Source organism: Sinocyclocheilus rhinocerous, unplaced genomic scaffold, assembly GCF_001515625.1.
Source record: "Sinocyclocheilus rhinocerous isolate Xijiao unplaced genomic scaffold, SAMN03320098_v1.1 scaffold1802, whole genome shotgun sequence".
Taxonomy (NCBI): Eukaryota; Metazoa; Chordata; class Actinopteri; order Cypriniformes; family Cyprinidae; genus Sinocyclocheilus; species Sinocyclocheilus rhinocerous.
This window is the reverse complement of record NW_015654351.1, coordinates 108,481-132,818: the sequence shown is the minus strand read 5'-3', so window position 1 is coordinate 132,818 and position 24,338 is coordinate 108,481. Positions and strand designations below refer to the sequence as shown.

The following is a 24,338-nucleotide window of genomic DNA, read 5'->3' as shown; positions in this document are numbered from 1 at the left end:
CTTGAAAACCTCTATGCGAACACACTTGCCCGAAAAAGTGCGGGGGACAAATTTACGTGATATTAAAAGGGGGGGGGGGGACACGTCCCCCGCGTAATCTACGCCCCTGCCTCAATATACCATATCATTTTAGCTGTCATTCATGTCTGTAGACCAGATGGTACAGAACAACATGTGCACTCAAGTTTAATATACCTTTTATGTATAGTTTATGTTTTATTCAAATACCAAAACCAATAGCAATAGTGATGTTTGCCTTAGAAAGTGTCATTAATATAAAATATATCAGCTAGATATTGCTCTTTGTGAGTGCAATCTTTATTTAATGAAGTTTAAAATGCCCTATGCCAGTCCCAGATGCCTGTAAATGTCACAAAAATCCATTGTATCAAAAGTACTGGAATCTTCATTTAATATTTTACATATTACTACACAAAAGCATTCTTCACTTTTGTCTTAAATCCTTGATTTATACTACATCCGCTCTGGCTAAAAATAAAACGGCTATTTTAGCAGGACAGTGAATCATTCCCACCTCCCAAGAATCCCTGAATTATTAAAAATCCATAAATGAAGTGCCAGTGTGATAGAGCTTGTTATACATTATAAAGAACATTCTCTTGTCTCACAGTTTACCCGTGTCCGTGCAGAGAAATCCGGCCATGTGATGCGAAAACTGCCGACAGCATCCTGAATCAGGATCATAAATAATGTAGGAGCATCAGCAGGTCCCGGTGGGGGCTTATATTGCATTGCTCTGAGTCTTGCTAATGATAGTGAGAGAAAGAGAGAGAGAGAGAGAGAGAGAGACAGCAAAGCAGAGAGAGATCTGAGCGTGTCCCGGAGCAGTCGGAAAACTCGTACTGAGAAGACCTGCAGCCATCTCTGCTTCTCTGAGGTTTATGGGACACAGAACCACAGCAAAGTGAGTGGGACAACACGAATGTGGGAAGGACAGACTGACTATTTGTTCTGCTGTTTGTCTGTGTGGCTCATTCTCTCACTCTCTCTTTCTCTCTCTCTGTGGAGTAAAGGAAGGCGGGCCGTACAGGAGGGAGAGGAAATCACAGGGTCTGATAAGTAGGGTCCAGTTTGTCTCCATCTCTCTCTCCGTCAGCTCTCTCGTTCAGCATGGAGCCCAACAGCCCTAAGAAAATTCAGTTTGCCGTTCCACTCTTCCAGAGCCAGTTGGATCCCCAGGCGGCCGAGCATGTAAGTAGAGAGAAGCTCTTTTATTGCATTGTGCCTAATGGAGACTGGCCTGCATTGCTCTTCGGCTCCCTTGAGGCTGTCTTGAAGCATCAGATCTGTGCAGATTGCTGCCAAAATCAGTTTTATGATATGATGTCATACGTGGTGAGATTGTAGTGCTTGGAAAATATGTAATTTTTTAAAGCACACCACTGGAATGGCTTGATCAAATAGTGGGAATTAAGAATTTGCTGTCAAATTTCAGTACAAAACAGTTTTTGTTGACTATTTTGATAGGTGTAATTCAAAGAGTGTGAATTGGTGGTAAAAAAAAAAAAGTTTTTGTTCTTTGTCAAATTGTCTTTCGTGCAGCTGAATAGATTCTTATTGTGCTAGAGCTGTTCATTGATGGATCCGGATCCAGCGGTGAGGCTTCATGCCCGGCAGTAAAAGTGTTTGATGTTGGTGCTGTTGCTGACAATGTCATAACAGGAAAGTATGATGATGCCGACTTGTCCAATCAGTGGCAGTCTCTCTTGTGCTGAGTAAGTTCTCTGTAAGTAAAGGCAGTGTTCGCTCTTGTTTCTTGGAGCATTTTATTTTATTTTTTTAAGAACCTGGTCTGATGCAGGTTCATGGCTCAGTGACTTTGTGTGCTGGCACAATCAGTCTAGTAGTTCAGATTTTTACTGACCCTGCAGGAAGAGAAGTACTTTTAGTCAGTTATCATTTGCCTTTTGGGGAACCCATGACTCCCACCAGAATTAAAAGAAATTAAAAAAAGTTGTTGTCAAATTAAAATGGGGAACATTTAAAGGGATTTTAATGTTAAAAGTGTTGTATGTATGTATTTTACATAGATTTTATGTATTATTAATGTGTACTGGCCCTGATTAAACAATATCTGCAAATTGAAAGATGCTTTAAGATCCAATCCAAGGTCTTTTTTCTAGTTAGGTTGTAGTTTTTGCTCAGCTTTTGCCATTTTAATATAATGTTACCTTGGTGTCACCAGCAGCATTCGCATCATATAATGCAGCAATATCCAGTGAGGTCATGAGAAACTTGTGGTCATGCAACTAGTGAGTTGGCTGGGCTTGATAACAGATGTACACGATCAACAAACATTGATGTTGTGAGAACGCAGTACTGGCTTGATAGGTCAAGTGACGGCTCAAGAAGGTTATCTCTTATTTAAAACAGACTCTGATGTTCAGTCTTTTACCGTTAAATTCACGGTCATTTTTTACAGTGTATATTTCAAACCGCATGGAGGTGGACGACATTGTTGTGTGTGAGCTCATGCTGTTTCACATGTGTTGAGACAGCATGTTGTGAGGCTAAAAGTGATCTAAACCCAGCAGTCTTCTTTAGGGAATTGATTGTATTGACCCCAGTGAATCACCCAACAAATGCTGGTATCTGGACACATGGGGTAAATCAGTCAGCATGAACATTTTACGCCCATGTTCCATCTGTTATTGTCAGTTAGCACTTACAAAAGTAACAAAAAGTACCATGGTAATACTACAACTGCAAGCTAAATTCTGATATATATATATATTGTACGTGGTATACATAAGTGGTTGGAATGTTTATTAAACATTTGCATATTATATATTATTGCCCTATGCACAAATAGATCTATTAGTATGATTCTATTATTTTCATTTAGATTATTATATTACTGTTGCTGCTTTGCTAAACAAATTAATAAACAAAAAATCTTTGGTGGTCTATTAACTGGTTTTAGAGGGGTTTTGGAGCATTTTCCTATTGGTAGGGCTGGGGGGATCTGCTTAAACCAGTGAACCAGCTTAGGCTTGGGGTTTTTCCAGCAGGACATTGTATTAAATTAAACCAATAAGCCACTCAGGGATGTGTATCATAGTGATTTTAACACAGTTAAATGGGTTTTACAACAACCACTGTACTTTTGTTAATGGCCGTATAATTAGTATAATAGAATTTTTTTTCTCTTCAGATTCGCAAACGCAGACCTACTCCAGCCACCTTGGTCATCTACAATGAGCCCAGTGCATCAGGTAAGAGCCTTAAAACATTAAACAAGCTGTGTGCTTCTTTGTAGTCACTGAAAGGGTTGGTTCAACCTACATGGACCGTTGGGTCATAGCAAACAAGGCGCTATTGAACTACAGCCCTTCTGTGCATCTAAATTAAGGTAAGAATCTACAGTGAATGGTCTGTCTCTCATTAAGCTGTAACTGTAACTGTTTGCTTCGGTTAACTGGATCGGCATCCCTAATGTCCAATACAGTTTTTCACCGTATATAGTAGGGGAATTTACCGTTAACCATTTAACAGGTTTTTACTGTAGCATTTTTACAGTCTTTTACCGTTAAATTCACGGTCATTTTTTACAGTGTATATTTCAAACCGCATGGAGGTGGACGACATTGTTGTGTGTGAGCTCATGCTGTTTCACATGTGTTGAGACAGCATGTTGTGAGGCTAAAAGTGATCTAAACCCAGCAGTCTTCTTTAGGGAATTGATTGTATTGACCCCAGTGAATCACCCAACAAATGCTGGTATCTGGACACATGGGGTAAATCAGTCAGCATGAACATTTTACGCCCATGTTCCATCTGTTATTGTCAGTTAGCACTTACAAAAGTAACAAAAAGTACCATGGTAATACTACAACTGCAAGCTAAATTCTGATATATATATATATTGTACGTGGTATACATAAGTGGTTGGAATGTTTATTAAACATTTGCATATTATATATTATTGCCCTATGCACAAATAGATCTATTAGTATGATTCTATTATTTTCATTTAGATTATTATATTACTGTTGCTGCTTTGCTAAACAAATTAATAAACAAAAAATCTTTGGTGGTCTATTAACTGGTTTTAGAGGGGTTTTGGAGCATTTTCCTATTGGTAGGGCTGGGGGGATCTGCTTAAACCAGTGAACCAGCTTAGGCTTGGGGTTTTTCCAGCAGGACATTGTATTAAATTAAACCAATAAGCCACTCAGGGATGTGTATCATAGTGATTTTAACACAGTTAAATGGGTTTTACAACAACCACTGTACTTTTGTTAATGGCCGTATAATTAGTATAATAGAATATTTTTTCTCTTCAGATTCGCAAACGCAGACCTACTCCAGCCACCTTGGTCATCTACAATGAGCCCAGTGCATCAGGTAAGAGCCTTAAAACATTAAACTGTGTGTGTGCTTCTTTGTAGTCACTGAAAGGGTTGGTTCAACCTACATGGACCGTTGGGTCATAGCAAACAAGGCGCTATTGAACTACAGCCCTTCTGTGCATCTAAATTAAGGTAAGAATCTACAGTGAATGGTCTGTCTCTCATTAAGCTGTAACTTTAGGGTAAAGTTTTCAGTATTCTCTCATTGTGCAGATCTCTAACTCTGTATGTTTGCTTCGGTTAACTGGATCGGCATCCCTAATGCATTAGTACTAGAACTCATGACTGTTCTTTTCAAAAACAAATAAGAGTTGGTCTATTTGTGCATCATTTGGAGGTGTTTTTCAAGGTTCGGTGCTGTAGTATTTCAGCTGTGGAGTATTTCTTTTGAATTTCCGCTATTGTTTACATAAGGTCATGGATTTCTGTATTGTTATGAAAATAGGCCCTCTCCAATTCTCATGTACAATCATTATATGATATTGCGGGAGGAAATGTGCTCTTCTGGTTTAAAGGACAACTTGATAGGTCTGACGATGTCATTTCACGTCGGAGCGTCTGTAATCTAGCCTTGGGTCGGAACAGCACAACATGCTGTGAAAGTGGCAACGGTCAACAGGCCGCTATCAGCACAAACATCCCACCTATGGCGTCAGCATATGGGAGCGGACAGGCTGTGTGGACCGGTGCACTGTAGCTCTGTCATCTTTTTCAAGTGTTGTCTCTTCTGGGTGAACGCTCAGTTTAACCTCAATGTAGAACAATATGGCTTATCTATGAGTGGAATTCAGGGTTATTTTGGAAATGGATGGGATGTATTTTGCTGAGCTTCAACTATACCTACTATCTACAAATGACCCTTTTAGAAGGTTAATACAGAAGCCTGTTCTTGCCTCAGAGTAAATAAAAAGGGAATTATGACTTTATATCCCACATTGTGACTTTACATACCACAATGTGACTTTATAGCTCTCAGTGTGACTTTAAATCTCCCAGGATGACTTCATATCTCACAATGTGACTATATCCCACAACCATGACTTTATGTCACAACTGTGACTTTATATCACACAATGTGACTATATATCTCACAGTATTAATTTAAAGCTCCAAATGAGATCTTATATGTCCCAGTGTGACTTTATATCTCACAATAACTTTAAATCTCACAACAGTGACTTTATATTTCATAATGTGACTCTGTCTAACAATTATGACTTCATATCTCACAATACAACTATATATCTCATAATTGACTTTATATCTCACAATGTGACTATATATCTCAAAATTGTGACTTTATATCTCACAATAGGACTATATATCTCACAACTGTGACAATATCTCGCAATGTGACTATATATCTCAAAATTGTAACTTTATATCTCACATTATTACTATATATCTTACAAATGTGACTATATCTCACAATATGACTATATCATAATTGACTTTATATCTCACAATATATTACTATTTATCTAACAAATGTGACTATATATCTCACAATTGTGACTATATCTCACAATTGTGACTATATCTCACAATGTTTTCTTTATACCTCACAATATTATTATATATCTCACAAATGTGACTATATCTCACAATATGACTATATATCTCATAATTGACTTTATATCTCACAATATTACTATATATCTAACAAATGTGACTATATCTAGATAGATAGGTCCTTCAAGGTGTCTTGGAGAGGTGAAGTGTCCAAGTCGCAACATCTAGCTACTGGGGTGCCTCAGGGCTCAGTTCTTGGACCACTTCTCTCTCTTCTCTGTCTCACATGGCATTTTCTTGTTAGATGATAGACCATCACCTTCAACTCAACCTGGCTAAGACAGAACTGCTTGTGGTTTCAACAAACACGTCACTTTATCAAAATTTCACCATCCAGTTAGGCTCATCAACCATAACTCCTTCAAAAACAACTAGAAACCTTGGAGTTGTGATTGATGATAAGCTGAATTTCTCAGACCACATTGCTAAAACTGCCCGGTCCTGCAGATTTGCTTTATACAACATTAGGAAGATCAGGCCCTTTCTTTCAGAACATGCAACACAACTCCTTGTTCAAGCTCTTGTTCTGTCCAGGCTGGACTATTGCAATGCTCTCTTGGCAGGTCTTCCAGCCACTTCTATCAAACCTCTACAATTAATCCAAAATGCCACTGCAAGATTAATCTTTAATGAGCCGAAAAGAATGCACGTCACACCTCTGTTCATCAATTTGCACTGGCTACCAGTAGCTGCTCGCATTAAATTCAAGGCATTAATGTTTGCCTACAAAACCACCACTGGCTCTGCACCCCTTTACCAAAATGCATTACTTCAGCGTTATGTGCCCTCTAGAAGCTTGCGTTCTGCAAGTGAACGGCGTATTATTGTGCCATCTAAAAGAGGCACAAAATCACTTTCACAGACTTTCTCATTAACTGTTCCCTCCTGGTGGAATGACCCGCCCAAGTATATGTATATGTATATGTGTGTCTGTATATATACTGTATGTATATATATATATATATATATATATATATATAAAATACCTTGCTACGTGTACTGCATTAGGCTAACCGAGCCTTGTCATTTGCACTTACATATTGTTGCTCTTTTGTTAGTTTTGATTGCTTCTATTGTCCTCATTTGTAAGTCGCTTTGGATAAAAGTGTCTGCTAAATGACTAAATGTAAATGTAAATGTAATATCTCACAAAATGACTATATATCTCACAATTGTTACTATGTTACTATGACTATATTTCATGATTGTGATTCTGTATCTCACACTGTGACTTTATATTGTATTTCACAATTACTTTAAATCTCACAATGTGGCTTTCTATCTCTCAATGTCAATCTATATCTCACAATTGTAACTTTATATCTCACAAATAATGTGGCTTTAAAAACCACAACTTTTTAACATACTGTAATTGTGACTTTTTATATCACATTTGAAAATCTCACAGTGAGACATTTTATCTCACTTCATTTCTTATTTTAAACTCACAATTATCTTTTTTTACATTTTTACTCTGAGAAACTGTCTTTACATACAGTAAAATACTGTAGTTGTTCCTAAAGACTTTCATGGAACATTCATGTGGTCTATACCTGAAGACTTTTGTTTTCAAACCTACATTATGCTGAGAAAGTTCATATGTTTTCCACTTGAGGGAAATGCCAGCACATTAGCGTCATCAGTAAACACGGTAACCTCGACCCTAATCCCACTCAACAGCCCACATGAGAAACCAGTTTTTGGCACTGTAAATGTAGAGAAACCATTCCAGAGTCTAAACAAATGCTGCCTTCAAGCTATGTCAGAACGATCTCGTTCACGATTTGAGCACACATGAATGGCATCACAATGTTTTTGCTTGGAAATTAAACAATGAAGGTGGAAGCTAATTGGTATCGTTCATAATTACATTTTAATTGTTAACATAGTCTGTATAATTGACTTTGTACTTTGTATTTTGATGAAGAATAAAAACAAAGCTTGCCAGACAGCACTTCTTATTTAGCCACGTTTATGAGGCGCCAGGCTTGTGGGACAAAACTTCCCATAATTCTCTGCGGCAGCATGAAAATGATAAAATACACAGATATAGCAAAAATTTCCACACCTAATGCGCGTCCTTTGATCTACAGTGTTGCATTAGTGCTAAAAACGCTTCCTGTGTTTGTCAACTGAAAAGAGAGAAATATGAAATTGCTCAATGCGTCCAGTTTATTCAGACCAGAAATCTATAACGCATCAAATCGTAATTGCGACTTCCAAGCTTGTAAATTGGACCTTCCCAGAAACACTTGAATGCAGAAAAACACATAATGTCATATTATGCTCATGTTGTGACAGTGAATTCCTTCAATGCACTGGCTACTTTGAGGTCAGACATCAGTGATTTTTGAGAATTAGTACAAAACAGGCTAGAGAACTAAAAATCAAGTTTACTCTATGTATTAAGGAATTGTTTAGAATTAATATTTTTCAGCATGTTCGGAGGTTTTCACATGTTTGGGTCCTGTTTCTTTAATTTCCTCACAAAATATGTGATTTTGTTGATAAATACTGGTAAATTTAGCATTCACTTATATTATATGATGGTTTCAAATTGATTTTCAGCTCTATCTACTAAACTGTAATTTCAGTCAGAGAGAATATTATATTTTTTCCATTTATTTTGCATATCACAAATGTATTAAATCCAGTTGCTAACAGGACCTACTTAAAATATTAAACCTATCTGAAATTCCCAAACATTTTTTACAGTGTAAGTTGATATGCTGAAATGGTTGTGACAGAAAAAAATAATCACACTTATATATAATTAAACAATTGTATAATTGTGTAACTCACCAGGTATTTTATATATATATATATATATATATATACATACAACAAACGACAAATGCCAAACCACATTATAAAACAGGTATATTTTTTTTACATTAAACTTTTTAACATATTACTGTTTTAAATATTATATTATATTATATTTTATAGTATTTTAATATGTACAAATAATTGGTTTGAGGTGATGTTAGGGGTTGTGAGTAATATTTAATGTCATAATTTTGCTAAAATAAACTGTAAATATAATAAAATGAAGTGTTTTATATGTATTACGAACATTCCAGTGATAATATGTATTTTCAAAACTAATGTAAAGATGTGTCATGTTTTTGTCCTGAGTCTCAAGAATCAGTGATATATTTTCTTAAACATCCAGTGTCAGAGTGTCTTCATAAATGGTTCAATACCAGTGAATAAATATAGCAATGATCCACCTCATCCGAGTGTTCAGGACTAGTCTTGGCTGGAAGCTCACAGAGATCATATGTGCCCATACTCTTGTGTTTGACTTGGCAGAGATGGCTGGTTTTCTTGATAAAGCTTAACCAAACCTCCTCGCTGGAGCCAGCATTGCCATCTGCCAGTTCTGCTTGAGAAGAGGGCCTTGTTATGAGCTCACGAGCTTCCCTTGACTAAGAGCGTTTATTGTCTCCCGTCGGTTGCCAGGTCTTACTCAACAGAGATGACATGCGCTCCAGCAAAGCCATTCAAACCTGACAAATGACTGGGAAGTGCTGTTAATTTCAGAGCTGTTTGTTTTTCCTGATTGATGCCGACGATCGCTGGGTGGTTGTTGTAATGTTGTGGTTGTGCATGGAGAACGGCTGCTTATTTTTCCCTGCCGATTTTGGATGTAGATCGCAGGGGCGTGTTGAGGAGGTGGGACGCAGAGCTGCATTCACAAAACAAGCACCTCTTTGTTTGGCTGGCATTTCTTCCTCTGATCCAAAACACTTGGAATAGGTCCCTTATAAAGAAAGTTTTTGAAGCTTTATGAACTTGCGTCACACGATTGCTGCTTGTCATAAACGTCAGAGTGGCTTCATAAATGGTTCAATACCCGTTAATAAATATAGCAATGATCCACCTCATCCGAGTGTTCAGGACTAGTCTTGGCTGGAAGCTCACAGAGATCATATGTGCCCATACTCTTGTGTTTGACTTGGCAGAGATGGCTGGTTTTCTTGATAAAGCTTAACCAAACCTCCTCGCTGGAGCCAGCATTGCCATCTGCCAGTTCTGCTTGAGAAGAGGGCCTTGTTATGAGCTCACGAGCTTCCCTTGACTAAGAGCGTTTATTGTCTCCCGTCGGTTGCCAGGTCTTACTCAACAGAGATGACATGCGCTCCAGCAAAGCCATTCAAACCTGACAAATGACTGGGAAGTGCTGTTAATTTCAGAGCTGTTTGTTTTTCCCGATTGATGCAGACGATCGCTGGGTGGTTGTTGTGGCGTTGCGGTTGTGCGTGGAGAACGGCTGCCTATTTTCCCCTGCTGATTTTGGATGTAGATCGCAGGGGCGTGTTGAGGAGGTGGGACGCAGAGCTGCATTCACAAAACAAGCACCTCTTTGTTTGGCTGGCATTTCTTTCTCTGATCCCAGGGGCGTGTTGAGGAGGGGGGACGCACAGAGCTGCATTCACAAAACAAGCACCTCTTTGTTTGGCTGGCATTTCTTCCTCTGATCCAAAACACTTGGAATCGGTCCCTTATAAAGAAAGTTTTTGAAGCTTTATGAACTTGCGTCACACGATTGCTGCTTGTCATAAACTGGGCACCACATAACCGCGAGCAGGAGATGAAGTTGAAGAGCGGCTTGGCTTGTTATTGTGGTTAGAGTGGTCATTTAGTGCAGCATTCATGGAGCAGAACCTGTGGCATTGGCAGGGACGTTTTGTGCGATACATCTTTGTAACGAGGTCCTCGTGTGTGGAGCCAGTGGGCCCATAAAAGCAGAAAGCTCTTCTGGCTACTGTGGCTCTGTGTGCCTCTGGTTCTACTTAACGTCAGGTCTGGAGTCATAATCCAGCATTTGCTCGGACTCCATTTAAAGTCTTAAGTGGCTATTAGGTGAGGGAATAAAGATGCTCAGTGGCTTTAAGAGAGATCAGGGGCTTTTAAATTCTTCTTTCCACCTTAAACAAGTGTAACGTCAGTCCAGTAGTGGTGCATAAAGTCCTCTGACTACATAGGTTTCATTGTATGAAAGTACAATACAAAACATAGACTACATTCAAAACAATTCAGTATATGTGACCCTGGACCACAAAGTCACACGGGTATATTTGTAGCCGTAGCCAACAATACATTGTATGGGTCAAAGTTATCGATTTTTCTTTTATGCCAAAAATCATTAGGATATTAATTAAAGATTATGTTTCATGAATATATTTTGTAAATTTCCTACCGTAAATATATAAAAACTTAATTTTTGATTAGTAATATGCATTGCTAAGGACTTAATATGGACATCTTTAAAGGTGATTTTCTCAATATTTTGATTTTTTTGCATCCTCAGATTCCAGATTTTCAAATAGTTGTATCTTGACCAAATATTGTCCTATACCCTAACCAACCATACATCAATGGAAAGCTTATTTAGTTAATAAAAAATTACCCTTATGACTGGTTTTGTGGTTCAGGATCACACATGCTAAATATATACAGTGGCCCTCCAAAATATATGAATTTCATTTTCAAACTAAATAGCATTTACAAGCAAATTATTTTGTCTTGACTATAACTTCACTTTTTTTTTTAACCATTTTTGCAACGAATTAAGTTGATTTTAGTGGATGTATCAAGTTAATTCACACATAGGACCCATGTGCATTTTTCTTCTAAATAAATACAACTAACTAATAATTTTGCATGCAGTAACATCTGAAGATATTTTGGTGGCAAATATTTACTACTGTTCAAAAGTTTTAGGTCAGTATGTTTTTTTTTCATGAAATTAATACTTTCATTCAACAAGTATGCATTAAATTGAGTAAAGACAGTAAAGACAGTAAAGACATTTATACTGTTACAAAATATTTCAATTTCAAATAAATGCTGTTGTTTTCAACTTTCTATTAAACAAATAATCCTGTAAAAAACTTTTTTTTAAAAATAACTTTTTGCTTCCACAAAAATACTGTTTTCAATATTGATAATAATAAAAAAAAATGTTTCTTGAGTGCCAAATCAACACATTAGAAGGAATTAGAAGGAAGGAGTAATGACACTGAATGAATTTTAAAATATATTCAAATAATAAAAAAAAAACTTAAATTTTAGTAAAATTTCACAAAATTGCTGTTTTACTGTATTTTGATCAAATAAATGTAGCCTTAGTGAGCATTAGAGACTTCTTTCAAAAACATGAAATACAATTTATTAAATAAAACATATTTTTATCTTAAAAAAGAATTCTGTGGAATAAATTCTGTGACAAAATGATAAAGAATAATTTGATGATTCTGTTTTATTGAAGCTACAGCAATAACAACCTTCCAATTATACCAGATTGCAAAAGTTCCAGATCCTCACTGCAAAATCCACCAATTAAAAAAGGTTGAACATTCCAGAATTTTATGAAATCATTTGGAGTCCATGGGCTCCAAACACTTCATGCAGGGATGACAGAGTCAAACTCAAGGCGCATAAGCTTTGAGAGCATGCATGAACTTGTGAGATGCTCTGAAAGAAACATGATGATCCTAGAAGATAAATTGGTCTTTCAAGTCTCGAAATTAACAAATAAGCCTCTCTTAGTGCAGTCGCGGAAAGAAATGGGTCGGCCCCCTAAAAGCAGTTTTGCATTATGAAAAAGAAACTTGGGAGTGGAATGTAAAATCTAATTTTGTTAGTCGCCTAACGCATTCCATTCTTGGATCAAGATATAATTGGTCTAAATTTGGCTTTGCTCTTAGTGTCCTTTAACAGAATTTGTGGAGACAGAAATTCAGGAGAAATGAAGCACGCAGACGTTTCTGTGACCCAATCTTACAGATTAGATGTGACTCGAATGTCAAAAAATTATTGTTAACCTATTAACATTTTTTTTCAGTAGCGTTTTTACAAAATTTTACAGTTAAAATTACACGTATTTTTTACAGTGTTGTTGTGGTCCCTGAACTAAAATGAAAACATATTGTCTGAACATTAAAATGTCCGTAAAAAAAAAAAAAAAGTTTAAAAAAAATTTTTTCTTGGTTATGTGAACATTAAGGGAACAGTCTATTTAATCATTTTGCAAACATTGTGTGAATGTTACTATTAAATTTTCTTTAAACATTCTGAAAAGTATTAACACTTAAAAATGTTACGTATTAAAAATACGTGTTTTGTCTGAAACATTTAAAAATGTTTCAGACAAAACGTTGGAAGAATGTTTGTACATACTTTAGATTTGGATGAATCTGGATGTCATTCTAGTATGCTGATTTGGTGCACAAGAAAAAATAATTATCAATGCTGAAAACTATTTTTTTTGTGGAAAAGCATTATTTTCCAGGATTATTTATTGAATAGAAAGTTGAAAACAACATTTATTTGAAATAGAAAGCTTTTGTAACAATATAAATGCCTTTACTCTCACTTTTAATCAATTTAATGCATCCTTGCTAAATAAAAGTATTAATTTCATGCAAATTTTTGAACAGTAGTATATATATTCCATCTACAAGTCACATTAATATATATCTATATCTATATTCAGTGGTGGCCAAAATTATTAGAACACTAGTATTTTCACCAGCTAAAAAAAATGGTTTTAAGTCAGTTATTTCTATCTTTTGCTGTAGTGTGTCAGTAAGAAATATCAGTTTACATTTCCAAAAATTCATTTTGCTTCAAGAAACCTACCTGCAAAGCTACCTGAAAAACTATGTGCAAGTGCACCTAGAGCAAAAGCTGTTTTAAGGATGGTCACACCAAATGTTTATTTAATTTAGTTAATAGAAGTTAATTGATAAAGAAAATCTATTTATGACATTATTTTGACAGCATCCTCGTTATACAGCATTTTTACACAAGTGCCTAAAACTTTTAACAGTACTGTAGCTTTGCAGGTAGGTTTCTTGAAGCATCTTGGAGACGTTGCCACAGTTCTCCTGGATTGAGTCTGTCTCAGTTTGTTCTGTTTCTTCATGTCATTCCAGACGGACTGGATGATGATGAGATCAGATCTCTGTGTGCAGCACTGACTGTTGTCAGACTCCTTGTGCAAACAAAAATCTCACCGGATTATTATAATTAATGGCAAAATGATAGATAGATAGATAGATAGATAGATAAATAGATAGATATTTTTTAGTTCAAATGGCATTTATTTGAAATAGAAATTCTTTGGAACAATGTAAATATATTTATTGTCAATTTTAAAACTTTTTAAGTATAATTTTAAGAATAAAGTTTTTCTTTGTAGCTACATTTCTAAAGCATTAAAATGGTATTAGAAGTAAGTCCCCCTGTTCTTTTTCCCCTTCAGGAGATGACAAGCAGGCTACAAGCAGTCAAACAGAGGTGAGTACTGTATCTAAAGCAATAACAGAGATGAGAGATTAACCCTAGCACTTAAAATGAGCATTAGATTTGATCTCCCTCACTCCTGTCTCCACCATCACTGTATCAGACAACACACGGTGTTCTTTTCAGATGTCTTAGTGAATGTGGCGGTATGTAAGCAAAGCCTCCGGCTGCTTCTCTGCAGAGCTCTCTATGATGCTCAGTGGAGGGTTTGCTATGAGATGGATGGAGCTCTGATGCAGTTGCCATTGATTACCTGCTGGAGCAAAGCTCCTGAAATAGAGTCTGCGTGAAATCAGATCCTCTCTCTCACGCTGTGCTTTTCCACTGTCCACGCCAGGCCCAGAGTGCCCAGCTGTCTCCAGCCCAGAGGAAACAGAGCGTCTACACGCCACCGACCATGAGAGGTATGAGACCCGCATCCAACCATATACACCATCTGCATATTATGTGACGTTTCAGGCTCTTACCTAACCATACCATCTGAATCATTCCTGTTATGCAGTACCATTTGAGTTCGGTAACATTTGAAAACACAAATATACTTTTGTCATAACTTAGTATTTCTATAAAAGGACCAGATTTTCAGAATAAAGGCTAAACTCAGAAAGGTGAATTTTAATATTTAAAACTTAATTATTTATATAATGACAAGAAATTAACTGGATGATGGAAACTAAGAGCTAAAGATAGAGCTTACATTTGAAATTTTTCTATACCTTTGTATATTGATTTTATCATACTGTTTTTATACTGTAACTGTACAGTATCAGTCAAAATGGATTGTTTTAGAGTCAAACAACCCAATTAATATTTAGATTTAGATTACAGTTAATATGAGTAAATATATTTATAATATATTATTGCCATATAATTAATATTTATAATGTGCACATCTGTACATAAGTCTTCTGCTTACTCCATCTATATGTGTATTATTTTTAATTTTTATACTGCTTTTAATTCTTAATCTCACTTATTTGCACACTTGGCAAATAAAGCTTGTCGGATTCTGATTATAGTGATGCACGGAACAAAACAGATTTCATCAAATCCATTGCTAATTTATATACTGTACTATTATACTTTATTTTTTGTTAATATTCATAATTATTATTTTAGTTAAATTTTAGTAGTTTTGTTTTGTGTCGTTGGCATCTTTATTAGCTTTTGTTTTTAAAAAGTGTATAGTTTTTATTAGGCTTTAGAGTATTTCATTTTCGTTATTTTAGCTTAAACTAAACAAAAATGAGAAATGTTTTTACTAGCTGAAAAAAAGTTATATTAGCTATATATATATATATATATATATAATATAATGGTTTTAGTTTTTGGTTTATTTAATGATAATAACCCTGGTACTTATTTATTGATTGTACATTTACCGTACTTATTGATGTTTGTGCTGCTGTTTTCCCTCAAAAATGATGTCACTTTCTGGAGTATTATGTAATTAAGGAGCTGATTTTTGTTACTTAAAAGGATTTCACAGAGGACTAACAGGATGCAAAGTGATACTGGACAGGACACAGAAAAGAAATCTATAAATTGATTTTCAGTTAAAAATAAAAAAAACGATCAGAAAACATGTTTTTTTTCATGCTTTTTCATGTTATAAGTTATTTATTATCAGGGGCATAAATTATGAAATTATGTAAAATTCCCTCCTATTTGTGATTACTAATATGATTTCAATCTTAAAAAACAATATATTAATGCAGTGAAAAGTTACTGCATAGTAGGAATGATATGTCTATGCCATCTGTGTGTACAGTATGATCCACAGTACACTTACTTACTCAGCCATGCCATCTTCTCCATTAATATTCACACTACATATTTCACTGATGGAGACGGCGTTTTGCATCCAATGACCCACACATGCAGCCCACTCAACAGACTACTCACACTGCGCGTGCTTATGGATCAGTCGCTGATATTAATACAGTTCCTCCGCTCTTAACCACGTACAGTGAGGTCCAAAGTCTGAGTACACTAGTGAAGATTCATCAGTTTTTCCCAGCATGATTTGAGAATCATCCAAAAAGAGCATCTTGAGCTCCAACAAAAGAAAGAACATCTAAGAATCACATGATCATTGTCACAGATTTGATTAATAGCCTAGAAATAACTGCACAATTTAAAAAATGTCTTATTTAGAATGTTTCAAAATGTAAGAATCCCAAACATTTGTATATCCATGGGTTAAAATTAAATTCTGAATGCCTGATTTTCAATGTGGTCTCCGACTTTAAACCCACTGTACAATATACAATACACTGCCTGTATTCATTCATAGTTCTTCATTAAAAAAAAACATTTTTATTTTAATCTGAAAGATTTGACCATTATAAGCAGTGACTTAATTCAAAGTAAAGTCTTTTGCACAGATCATGGCAATGCATCTAGTGAACAGCTTTTCAGATTTTATTTACATTTTTGATTCTTTAGTTTTCCTGTCAAATAGCACTTCATTTAATTTTCACTCCTTCCTGATTTTCAGCTGCAGTTATTTTACGATTTATTTGTTTATGCAGTTTATACAGTGTTGAATCTTGTAATGATTCTGTCACTCCTAAAATTTTTCAGTGTGTATGTGGCCACTGTTTCTCTTTTCTTGTGGGGTTTCCACTCAGGGTTTCTCGAAATGTCTCAAAAAGTCTTAATTCACCCTTCCGCAAATTAAGGCCTTAGAAAGGATTTAAATCAGAGCAGAAAGTCTAAAATTCATAAATTCATGGCATTAAATGTCGCAAACATTTCTAAAAATGTATATCTTCCAAAATCTAAAATCCTTGAATTAAGATACTTTTACTTGAAATGCAAAATGAAGATATGATCCTGTTTCCTGAGAAATCTCCCAAAATTAAGTCAGTTCATGCTTAAAACAAGAACAAATATCTGTTAATGGGATATGAAAACTTGTTTTCCCTTTTAATTAAGTTGACTTTTCTGAGCCCGTTGGCAGGTATTTTTTCTCGTTCTAATCATAAACTCAACTCATTTTGATTAGTTTGATGATTAAAAAAAAAGCCAAGACTTATTTTCTTGTCACTATGTTTCTCAAGCAAATTTATCTTGATTTTAGAATATTAGATTTGCACTGGAAACATCACTTTATTGCAGTGTGATCAGAAGTTACAGTAAAAGTATTTTAGTGGTTGGGAGCAGAGCTATTTAAGCCTTAAGAATTTTATTATTAATTAAATGTCAATAAATCAAATTCAGGTTGAAAGTTGTATTTTCAAACTTTGAAGTGTTGCTAATGCAACTCATTGTGTGCATTTACATTTACATTTAGAAAACTTATTGGCGTATTTTGTTCCCTTCAATTTATTCCTTAAATTTTCTTTACTTGGTCTTGAAAAGGTCTTTAAAAAGTCTTAAATTTACTTTCATAAAACCTGAAGAAACCCTGCCACCCCAGCGATGTCACATGTGGCAAATGTGTGATCTTCAGACATCGCTTTTTATCAGTGCACATGCAATCTTGAGAGTAGAGTTTGTTTATTTTAATAATTGCTTATTTTTTTGCCAATTACAAGGGCAGTAGAGAGCAGGAAACGACCCAAACTGGATTCAAACTCAGGTCGTCTGCACTGAAGTGCCACCGTGCAACATGCCGAAACATGTGCACTGTCCGCCAGGCCACGTTTGCGACAAAGTCGAGGTTTTAAGACAATGAGATGGGGGAGGGAGAGCAGTGGAGTCCGACAAGGCCATTTCCTGGCATGGACGTGCTAAATTCACATTAGCTTGAGTTATTGATTGGAGTGGGGGGAGAAGAGAGAGATGCATCATTCTAGAGAGATGGCCTCAAATGGACAGCCTGGCAGAGCAGTTTTGAATGAACACTCAGCATCCTTTCGGTCAGTGCAGGGCAGAAACAGCTAAAGCAATCTGATTTGCAGTGATGCCAAGCTAGAGTGCTGTGCTGGTGTGGGCTAGTCATGATTCAATGGTGTCAGAACCTCATTTGTGTAAGTAGGGGTCTCTTGTCTGTGAAAAGATTGGTAAAAGTTTTGAGAAGATTGCTTTGGATAGCGACAAAGTGGTGAGCTAAACTCATTCCAGGGTAAAACTGCTGAGTGTATGTAGCGGTTTATTGAGCACCCACTTTTTAGTGCTCTTGATTGCGGGAGTGTTTTCGCCATTCACTTTCTCTATTGGGATTTCAAAATACTCTTCAATTAAGGGTTCAAAGCCATGAATTAAACCAACTAGCTCTGAGATCAATCATAATATTATATACTTTGATTTGAAGCAAAAAAAAAAAGAGGGGGAAAGTATTCATTTCCTTGTTTCAAGATTTGTGGCTTCTTGTGGAAACATATTTAAAGAAATAAATAATCCAAAAATGAAAAATTGCTGAAAACGTACCCTCAGGCCATCCAAGATGTAGATGAGTTTGTTTCAAGTTAAAGAATCTAATGATGGATTTGTTTCTTACAAACACACCTTTTCACTTCACAAGATGGACTGGAGTGTATGGATTTCTTGTGGATTATTGTGATGTTTTTTATCAGCTGTTTGGACTCTCATTCTGACAGCACCCATTCACTGCGGAGGATCCATTGGTGAGCAAGTAATGCAATTCTAAATTTCTCCAAATCTGTTCTGATGAAGAAACAAACTCATCTATATCTGTTGCGCTCTATCGTCTCTGTGTAGATCACAGTTCTGTTTTGTTACCAGTAGTTTATTATTCAGGATTCCCTGATTTACTTTTTATTGTTTTGTATCTTGATTTGATTTTCTTCTTCTTTTTTTTCCCCCCAAGGTATTTCAGTAAGCTCTTAAGATGCTTTCAGACCTGCTTCATGAGAGAGCTATCAGCTTACAGTGCATTAGCTCTCTACTTTGATTCGTCACCAAGAAATATAGTGCTGTTGATCAAAACTGATGTCAGCCCAACTAGGGCTGGGTGATATATTGAGCATTCATTTTTTTCTGACTAAGTAAACTGAAGCAACACTGAGAATATCATTATTATTTTAATGAGATTTTTTGGCCATTATGTTACCTAAAGAGCTTGTCATTAGAGTAATTTCACAATATTTACTGGTCTTGTGGCTCGCTGCTAATATGCACAAAACAGCATAGCATTGGCAAGTTTATTGTTATATTATATTATAAAAATTACTAATATAATCGAATATAAAATATTATTAATATATAAAATATCATTAATTTTAGTAAAACTCTATGTAAGAAATTATTTTTATTTTTGCTATATTGCCCAGCCCTAAGCCCAACTTCTGAAACAAACCTGTATAGTATTTAAAAATTGCAATAAATGCTTTTAATGACTAAATACTTGTCTTTTTTTTTAGAACAATTTTTTGGTTTGAGATACATAGCATGCATACATCTCGCAAGTCATTCATTTTCCATTTCATAGCCGCCCCGTTGAGTGTACTTTGATTGATGTCATACATTTGGATGGGGTTCAGAGGTCTCTCACTGTTCCGCACACTGCACGCCTGTGCTGATAGCCTGTGTCCACTGTGTGGCGCTGTGCTGTGTGTCCTGTGTTGAGTGCAGAGCTGCAGCTGGTGGTGGAGCAGCACTTTCAGAGGCAGGAGCAGCAGGAGGCGGGGCTCTCTGACAGCCCAGACACGCCCAGTCCAATCACAGCACAGCATTTTGCCAACGAAGCTCAGTGGGCCAATCACAACAGCTCAGAGCCCAATGGCAATGAGTCTTATGTCAGTACTGAGGGGCAGCCAGGCAGCAGTGGGGCCGGGGGTAAGTCCAGAACAAAAACTGGGAAGCAGTGATAATATCGTTGCTTTGAACAATTTACAGGTAGCTAGGAAAGTACATGTAACAATCCCTCACTTGTAAATATATTAAAATCAGGTTAAAATAAATCTGTGCAGAGAATTATGGAGGACCAATGTGCTCTAAATTAAATAATGAAATCAATTAAATAAATCATTAATTTATTTCAATTTATAATCGAATTTATTCAATTAAAACTTTTACAAAACTACTGCATTTAAATAATACCTTTGAAAATAATTTAATTATGAAAAATCCCTCTGGGTCCGTAAATTCATGGTTCAGCAATAAGAATTTGGAAATGAAGCCTGGTATTATTAACAATGATATCTTGAAACCAGTGTTACTCTAGTATCATTGAGACAATAGTACTATCATATTATTGTAAACTATTGTAAAAATTGTAGTATCATACTATTGTTTATTACAATATTTTGAATCAGTTTGTATTTTTTAGTTAAAGTTTTAGCATTTTGTATTTTATTTTAGTACATCAAGTTAAACTAAATTAAAATGGGAAATTGCCTTGGCAACAAGCTAAAATATATACAGTAAATATTTTTTTTTCATGTAACAAAAATGTTTTTATGATTTATGATTTTATGGTTTTAATTTTAGTTTCAGTTTTAGTTAACCATAATAACCCTGCTGGAAATACAAACTTTTAGTAGGCCTATTATCAAGAAAAATTAATTATTTAATGCATTGGTTTATTTTATGCAGTGGTTTTATGTAAGTGGATATCATAAAAATGTTTTTAACAATAATTTTTTTAATCAAATATTACAAATTAAATTGGTACATTTATTGATTAATTTTATCATTGCAAAATAAATGTGCACATATAATAGATTTAATTAACTGTTTATTTTTAAAATACAAAATAAATTAGTACATGTAATATCTGTTTAATTACTTATTGATTTAATTATTTTATTTTGAGTGCTTTTATCCTTCATAAACAATATCTTTTTTGTACGATTATGTAAAGAAAAGCTGATTGCTTGGTTGGAAGATCTGCTGCACTTGACTGACAAGACTTTTTTTTTGTCTCTGTCTCTCCTCCACTTTTTGTTAAATTCTTATTTTTGTTCTGTTATTATTTTGAATATTATTACTACCATTGTTTTGTATATTCATATACAGGAGACACAGCAGACACCTCAGGAAGTGAGCAGAAAAACTTGAGCAGTCCTTCATCTGTCTCTCGATAGCCATAATAACGTACCTGGCACACCGCAGACCCTTCCTAAACATGTACTGTCCCCTCCACTCTTTGGACTCTGAATAAGAAGACTTTCTGCTTTCTCTAAAAACACGCATTGTACTTTCTCACCTCTTTCAAAGTTCCAGTGATGACTTCCTTTAATCAGTTTTATTTGTGTGAAGTGAAATGCTTGTTCTTCACTTTGAACTCTGTACTAAAATGATCTGTCCTGTTTGTTTTTCTATTTGATAAAATGGCATTTGAAATATTTCCAATATGTATATCTGTGAAATGCGGGCAGCATATTTTTGGCACTTTCAGATCAGTTGTAATAATTTCTTTTAAAGTAGAGACAATGAAATAAACTTTTTTGGAGCTTGAAATAAAAAAAATAAGGAATGAAGTAAATAATTTTGAGTAAGTGCTGTTTATCTAATGTTACTGTGCTTTTGCTTTTTCATCTCCCACTTCCAAAATGTCCCAATCTTAGATAAATAAATGAAGACTGAATAGAGCGCTGCAGTGTTGACGTATTTCGGTAGGCATTTTTGCTATAGCATCACCCTGATTCCCTCAACAAAAACCCAATAGGATTTTTCCATTGGCTTTTGGATTATTGCAGATCTGTGACCGAAAAAAAGTTTATGATTCTTACATGATTTGTTCATCATGATAATCTTCACAAATTAAAAATTTTTTGAAGTAAAAAGCTAAACATAGACTATAAACTACACCAAGGCTGCTTGACTTCAACGTCACCACCATTAAGCTTCGACAATTATTTCAATCTTTATTTAAAAAAAACAATCAATGAAAGTTTAAGTTAGAATAGTTTGCAAGAGCGTGAATATAAACAGCGTGATTGTAAAAGTGACTACTGAGCCAATGAGCTTACCTCTTTGTTGGGATGATGTTTAATGTCCTTGACAACTTCAGAAGTCCCATTTAGCCACTTGTTTGCAACCAGCTTTTTCAAGACAAGTAAAACCTTTAAAAAAAAATCACAAGGAGGTATTACTGATGTATTTTATGTTGTAGAGTAAAACTGATCTTGTGTTAACCACAAACCTTATCTTATCCAATTAACCAAAAACCCCTTCATAAATTGCATTGACTTCAGGACAATGGAAACATCTAAAAGTACTCAAATGCAAACTAATTTCTAGGTCTTGGCCTACAAAAATATGTCATCCTTGCAGCACGCTTTGCGTTATTTTGCTATAAGACATGTCATGAGGCTTAAAGGTGAAGTATGTCATTTCTGTGCATCCTAGCAGCAAGAAATCAGATATAAAAATAACTGGCAAAAAATCACCTCATTCAATATGGCGACTGTAAAAATTAAAGTCCTGCTTTTCAGTTCAGCTTTTCAATAAAGGCATGCTTTTTTGTAACTTTAAAAGAGACTATTCAAAATGTGATCCATGTCAGATTTTATTGCTGATTTGAAAATGTCGCAACAACATAACAGTTGTGGGCATTAGGAAATGTTAGTGTTTCCCTATTAAAGTAGATATGAGCAGTAACTTTGTCTATTTTTGAATGAGCAAGTGCATTACAAAGGTGTCCAACAAGCTTGTCCAGATGAAAGATGAAACTTAAAAAAATATTAATTCATTCTGCAGTTGTGTTTGCTCAAAAAAAACATGCTTCACCAGGGCTTATCATAACCTCCTAATTGTCTATACTCTTCTGCATCAAGATGATCGCAATCAACCTTTGAACTACCTTTGTCTAGTCAACTGGCTCTAGATGGGTAAGTCAGGTCACACTGGGACAGGTGCATGCTGGGACTCACGCTGTGTTCGTCCTGCAGGTAGAGAGCACAGCGATAGCCAGCAAGAGGAACAAGAGAGTCATCATCCTCCAAGACTCTCTCAAAAACACCTGGACACACTGTCTGAGGAACCCGGAGACCTGTCACCACGACGCAAAGACACACCGTACCAGCACCAGCCACCCTTCGTCCCTGGTAGGACCAGATCATGAACACATAATGCATAATACTGCGGAAACATGACATGTAGGAAAAGCTTTCACCACGATTTGCATATTATAATGATTTGATGGTCCATTGATTTGTGTCGGTCTTTTGAATTCAGCAAAAAGATGCTTGACCAAAAGAGAATCCAATGTCACATTCACAAAGCAGCAGAATACAGTCAGTCCTGTATTTTGAATGTACAGTACGCTTTTGTTCAAAAGTTTGGGATTTTTTTTCTTTTTCTCTTTTGCTCCCCAAGGCTGCATTTATTTGATTAAAAATGCAGTAATAAACTGTTAAAAAAACAGTGATATTGTGAAATATTATTACAGTTTAAAAAAACTTTAATAGAATTTGAAAATGTAATTTATTCATCTGATGGCAAAGCTGAATTTTCAGCATCATTACTCCAGTCTTCAGTGTCACATGATCCTTCAGAAATAATTGCAATATGCTGATTTGCTGCTAAAGAAACATTTCTTACAGTTGTGCTGCTTAATAATTTTGCTACATTTTCTTTCAGGATTCTTTTATACATAGGAAGTTCAAAATAACAGAATTTACTTGAAATAGATATTGTTTGTGACTGTACGTTTTCAACTCTTTTGTCACTTTTGATACATTTAATGCATCCGTGCTGTATAAAAGTGTTTTATAAATCTTTCTTACCCCGAATTTTTGAACGGTGGTGTTCGTTCACACACAGTTCTATTTTCTCGTATAGTCACTGTCCACCCACTGCAGTGTTGCGCGTTTTAATGGACCTTTATCACAGCGGAATTGATTACCGGAAGTGCCCGTCGAAGCAGTGTATGATTCTTCCGTTTATGTATATTTTTCCATATGCTGTAATCACCTAGTTGAATAAAAGCCTGTAAAAATGAGCATCTGCAGGATGATTTCAAAATCCGGACATTTTCAGAGACAAGCGAAGAGATATTCTGATGATTACTGTGCACAGAATTTTCCAAACTCAACGGAACTTGTAGTTTTAATCCAACGTAAAGTTATCGATTTCACCACACTGTGTCAGTGCTCGTTTAAATAGTGACTGCGATGCTGCTAGTGATGTGTCGTTCGCGAATGAGCCGGCTCTAAGAGCCGA

General features: G+C 35.5%; 1 protein-coding gene across 1 annotated transcript; it reads left to right on the top strand.

Annotated features, from left to right (window-relative positions):
- Positions 1 to 775: 775 nt before the first annotated feature.
- Positions 776 to 21,620, top strand: LOC107716995 (protein phosphatase 1 regulatory subunit 1C-like). The gene is made up of 7 exons (XM_016523637.1): positions 776 to 925; positions 1,035 to 1,212; positions 3,176 to 3,236; positions 14,221 to 14,255; positions 14,599 to 14,665; positions 19,803 to 20,006; positions 21,189 to 21,620. The coding sequence occupies exons 2-7, from the start codon at positions 1,132 to 1,134 to the stop codon at positions 21,254 to 21,256; spliced, it is 516 nt and encodes a 171-aa protein (XP_016379123.1). The 5' UTR covers positions 776 to 925; positions 1,035 to 1,131; the 3' UTR covers positions 21,257 to 21,620.
- The last annotated feature ends 2,718 nt before the right edge of the window (positions 21,621 to 24,338 follow it).

Coding starts and splice junctions, on each gene's coding strand:
- LOC107716995 (XM_016523637.1), top strand. CDS start 1,132: ATGGAGCCCAACAGCCCTAAGAAAATTCAGTTTGCCGTTCCACTCTTC. Junction 3,237..14,220: donor CAATGAGCCCAGTGCATCAG/GTAAGAGCCTTA, acceptor TTTCCCCTTCAG/GAGATGACAAGCAGGCTACA. Junction 14,256..14,598: donor CTACAAGCAGTCAAACAGAG/GTGAGTACTGTA, acceptor TGTCCACGCCAG/GCCCAGAGTGCCCAGCTGTC.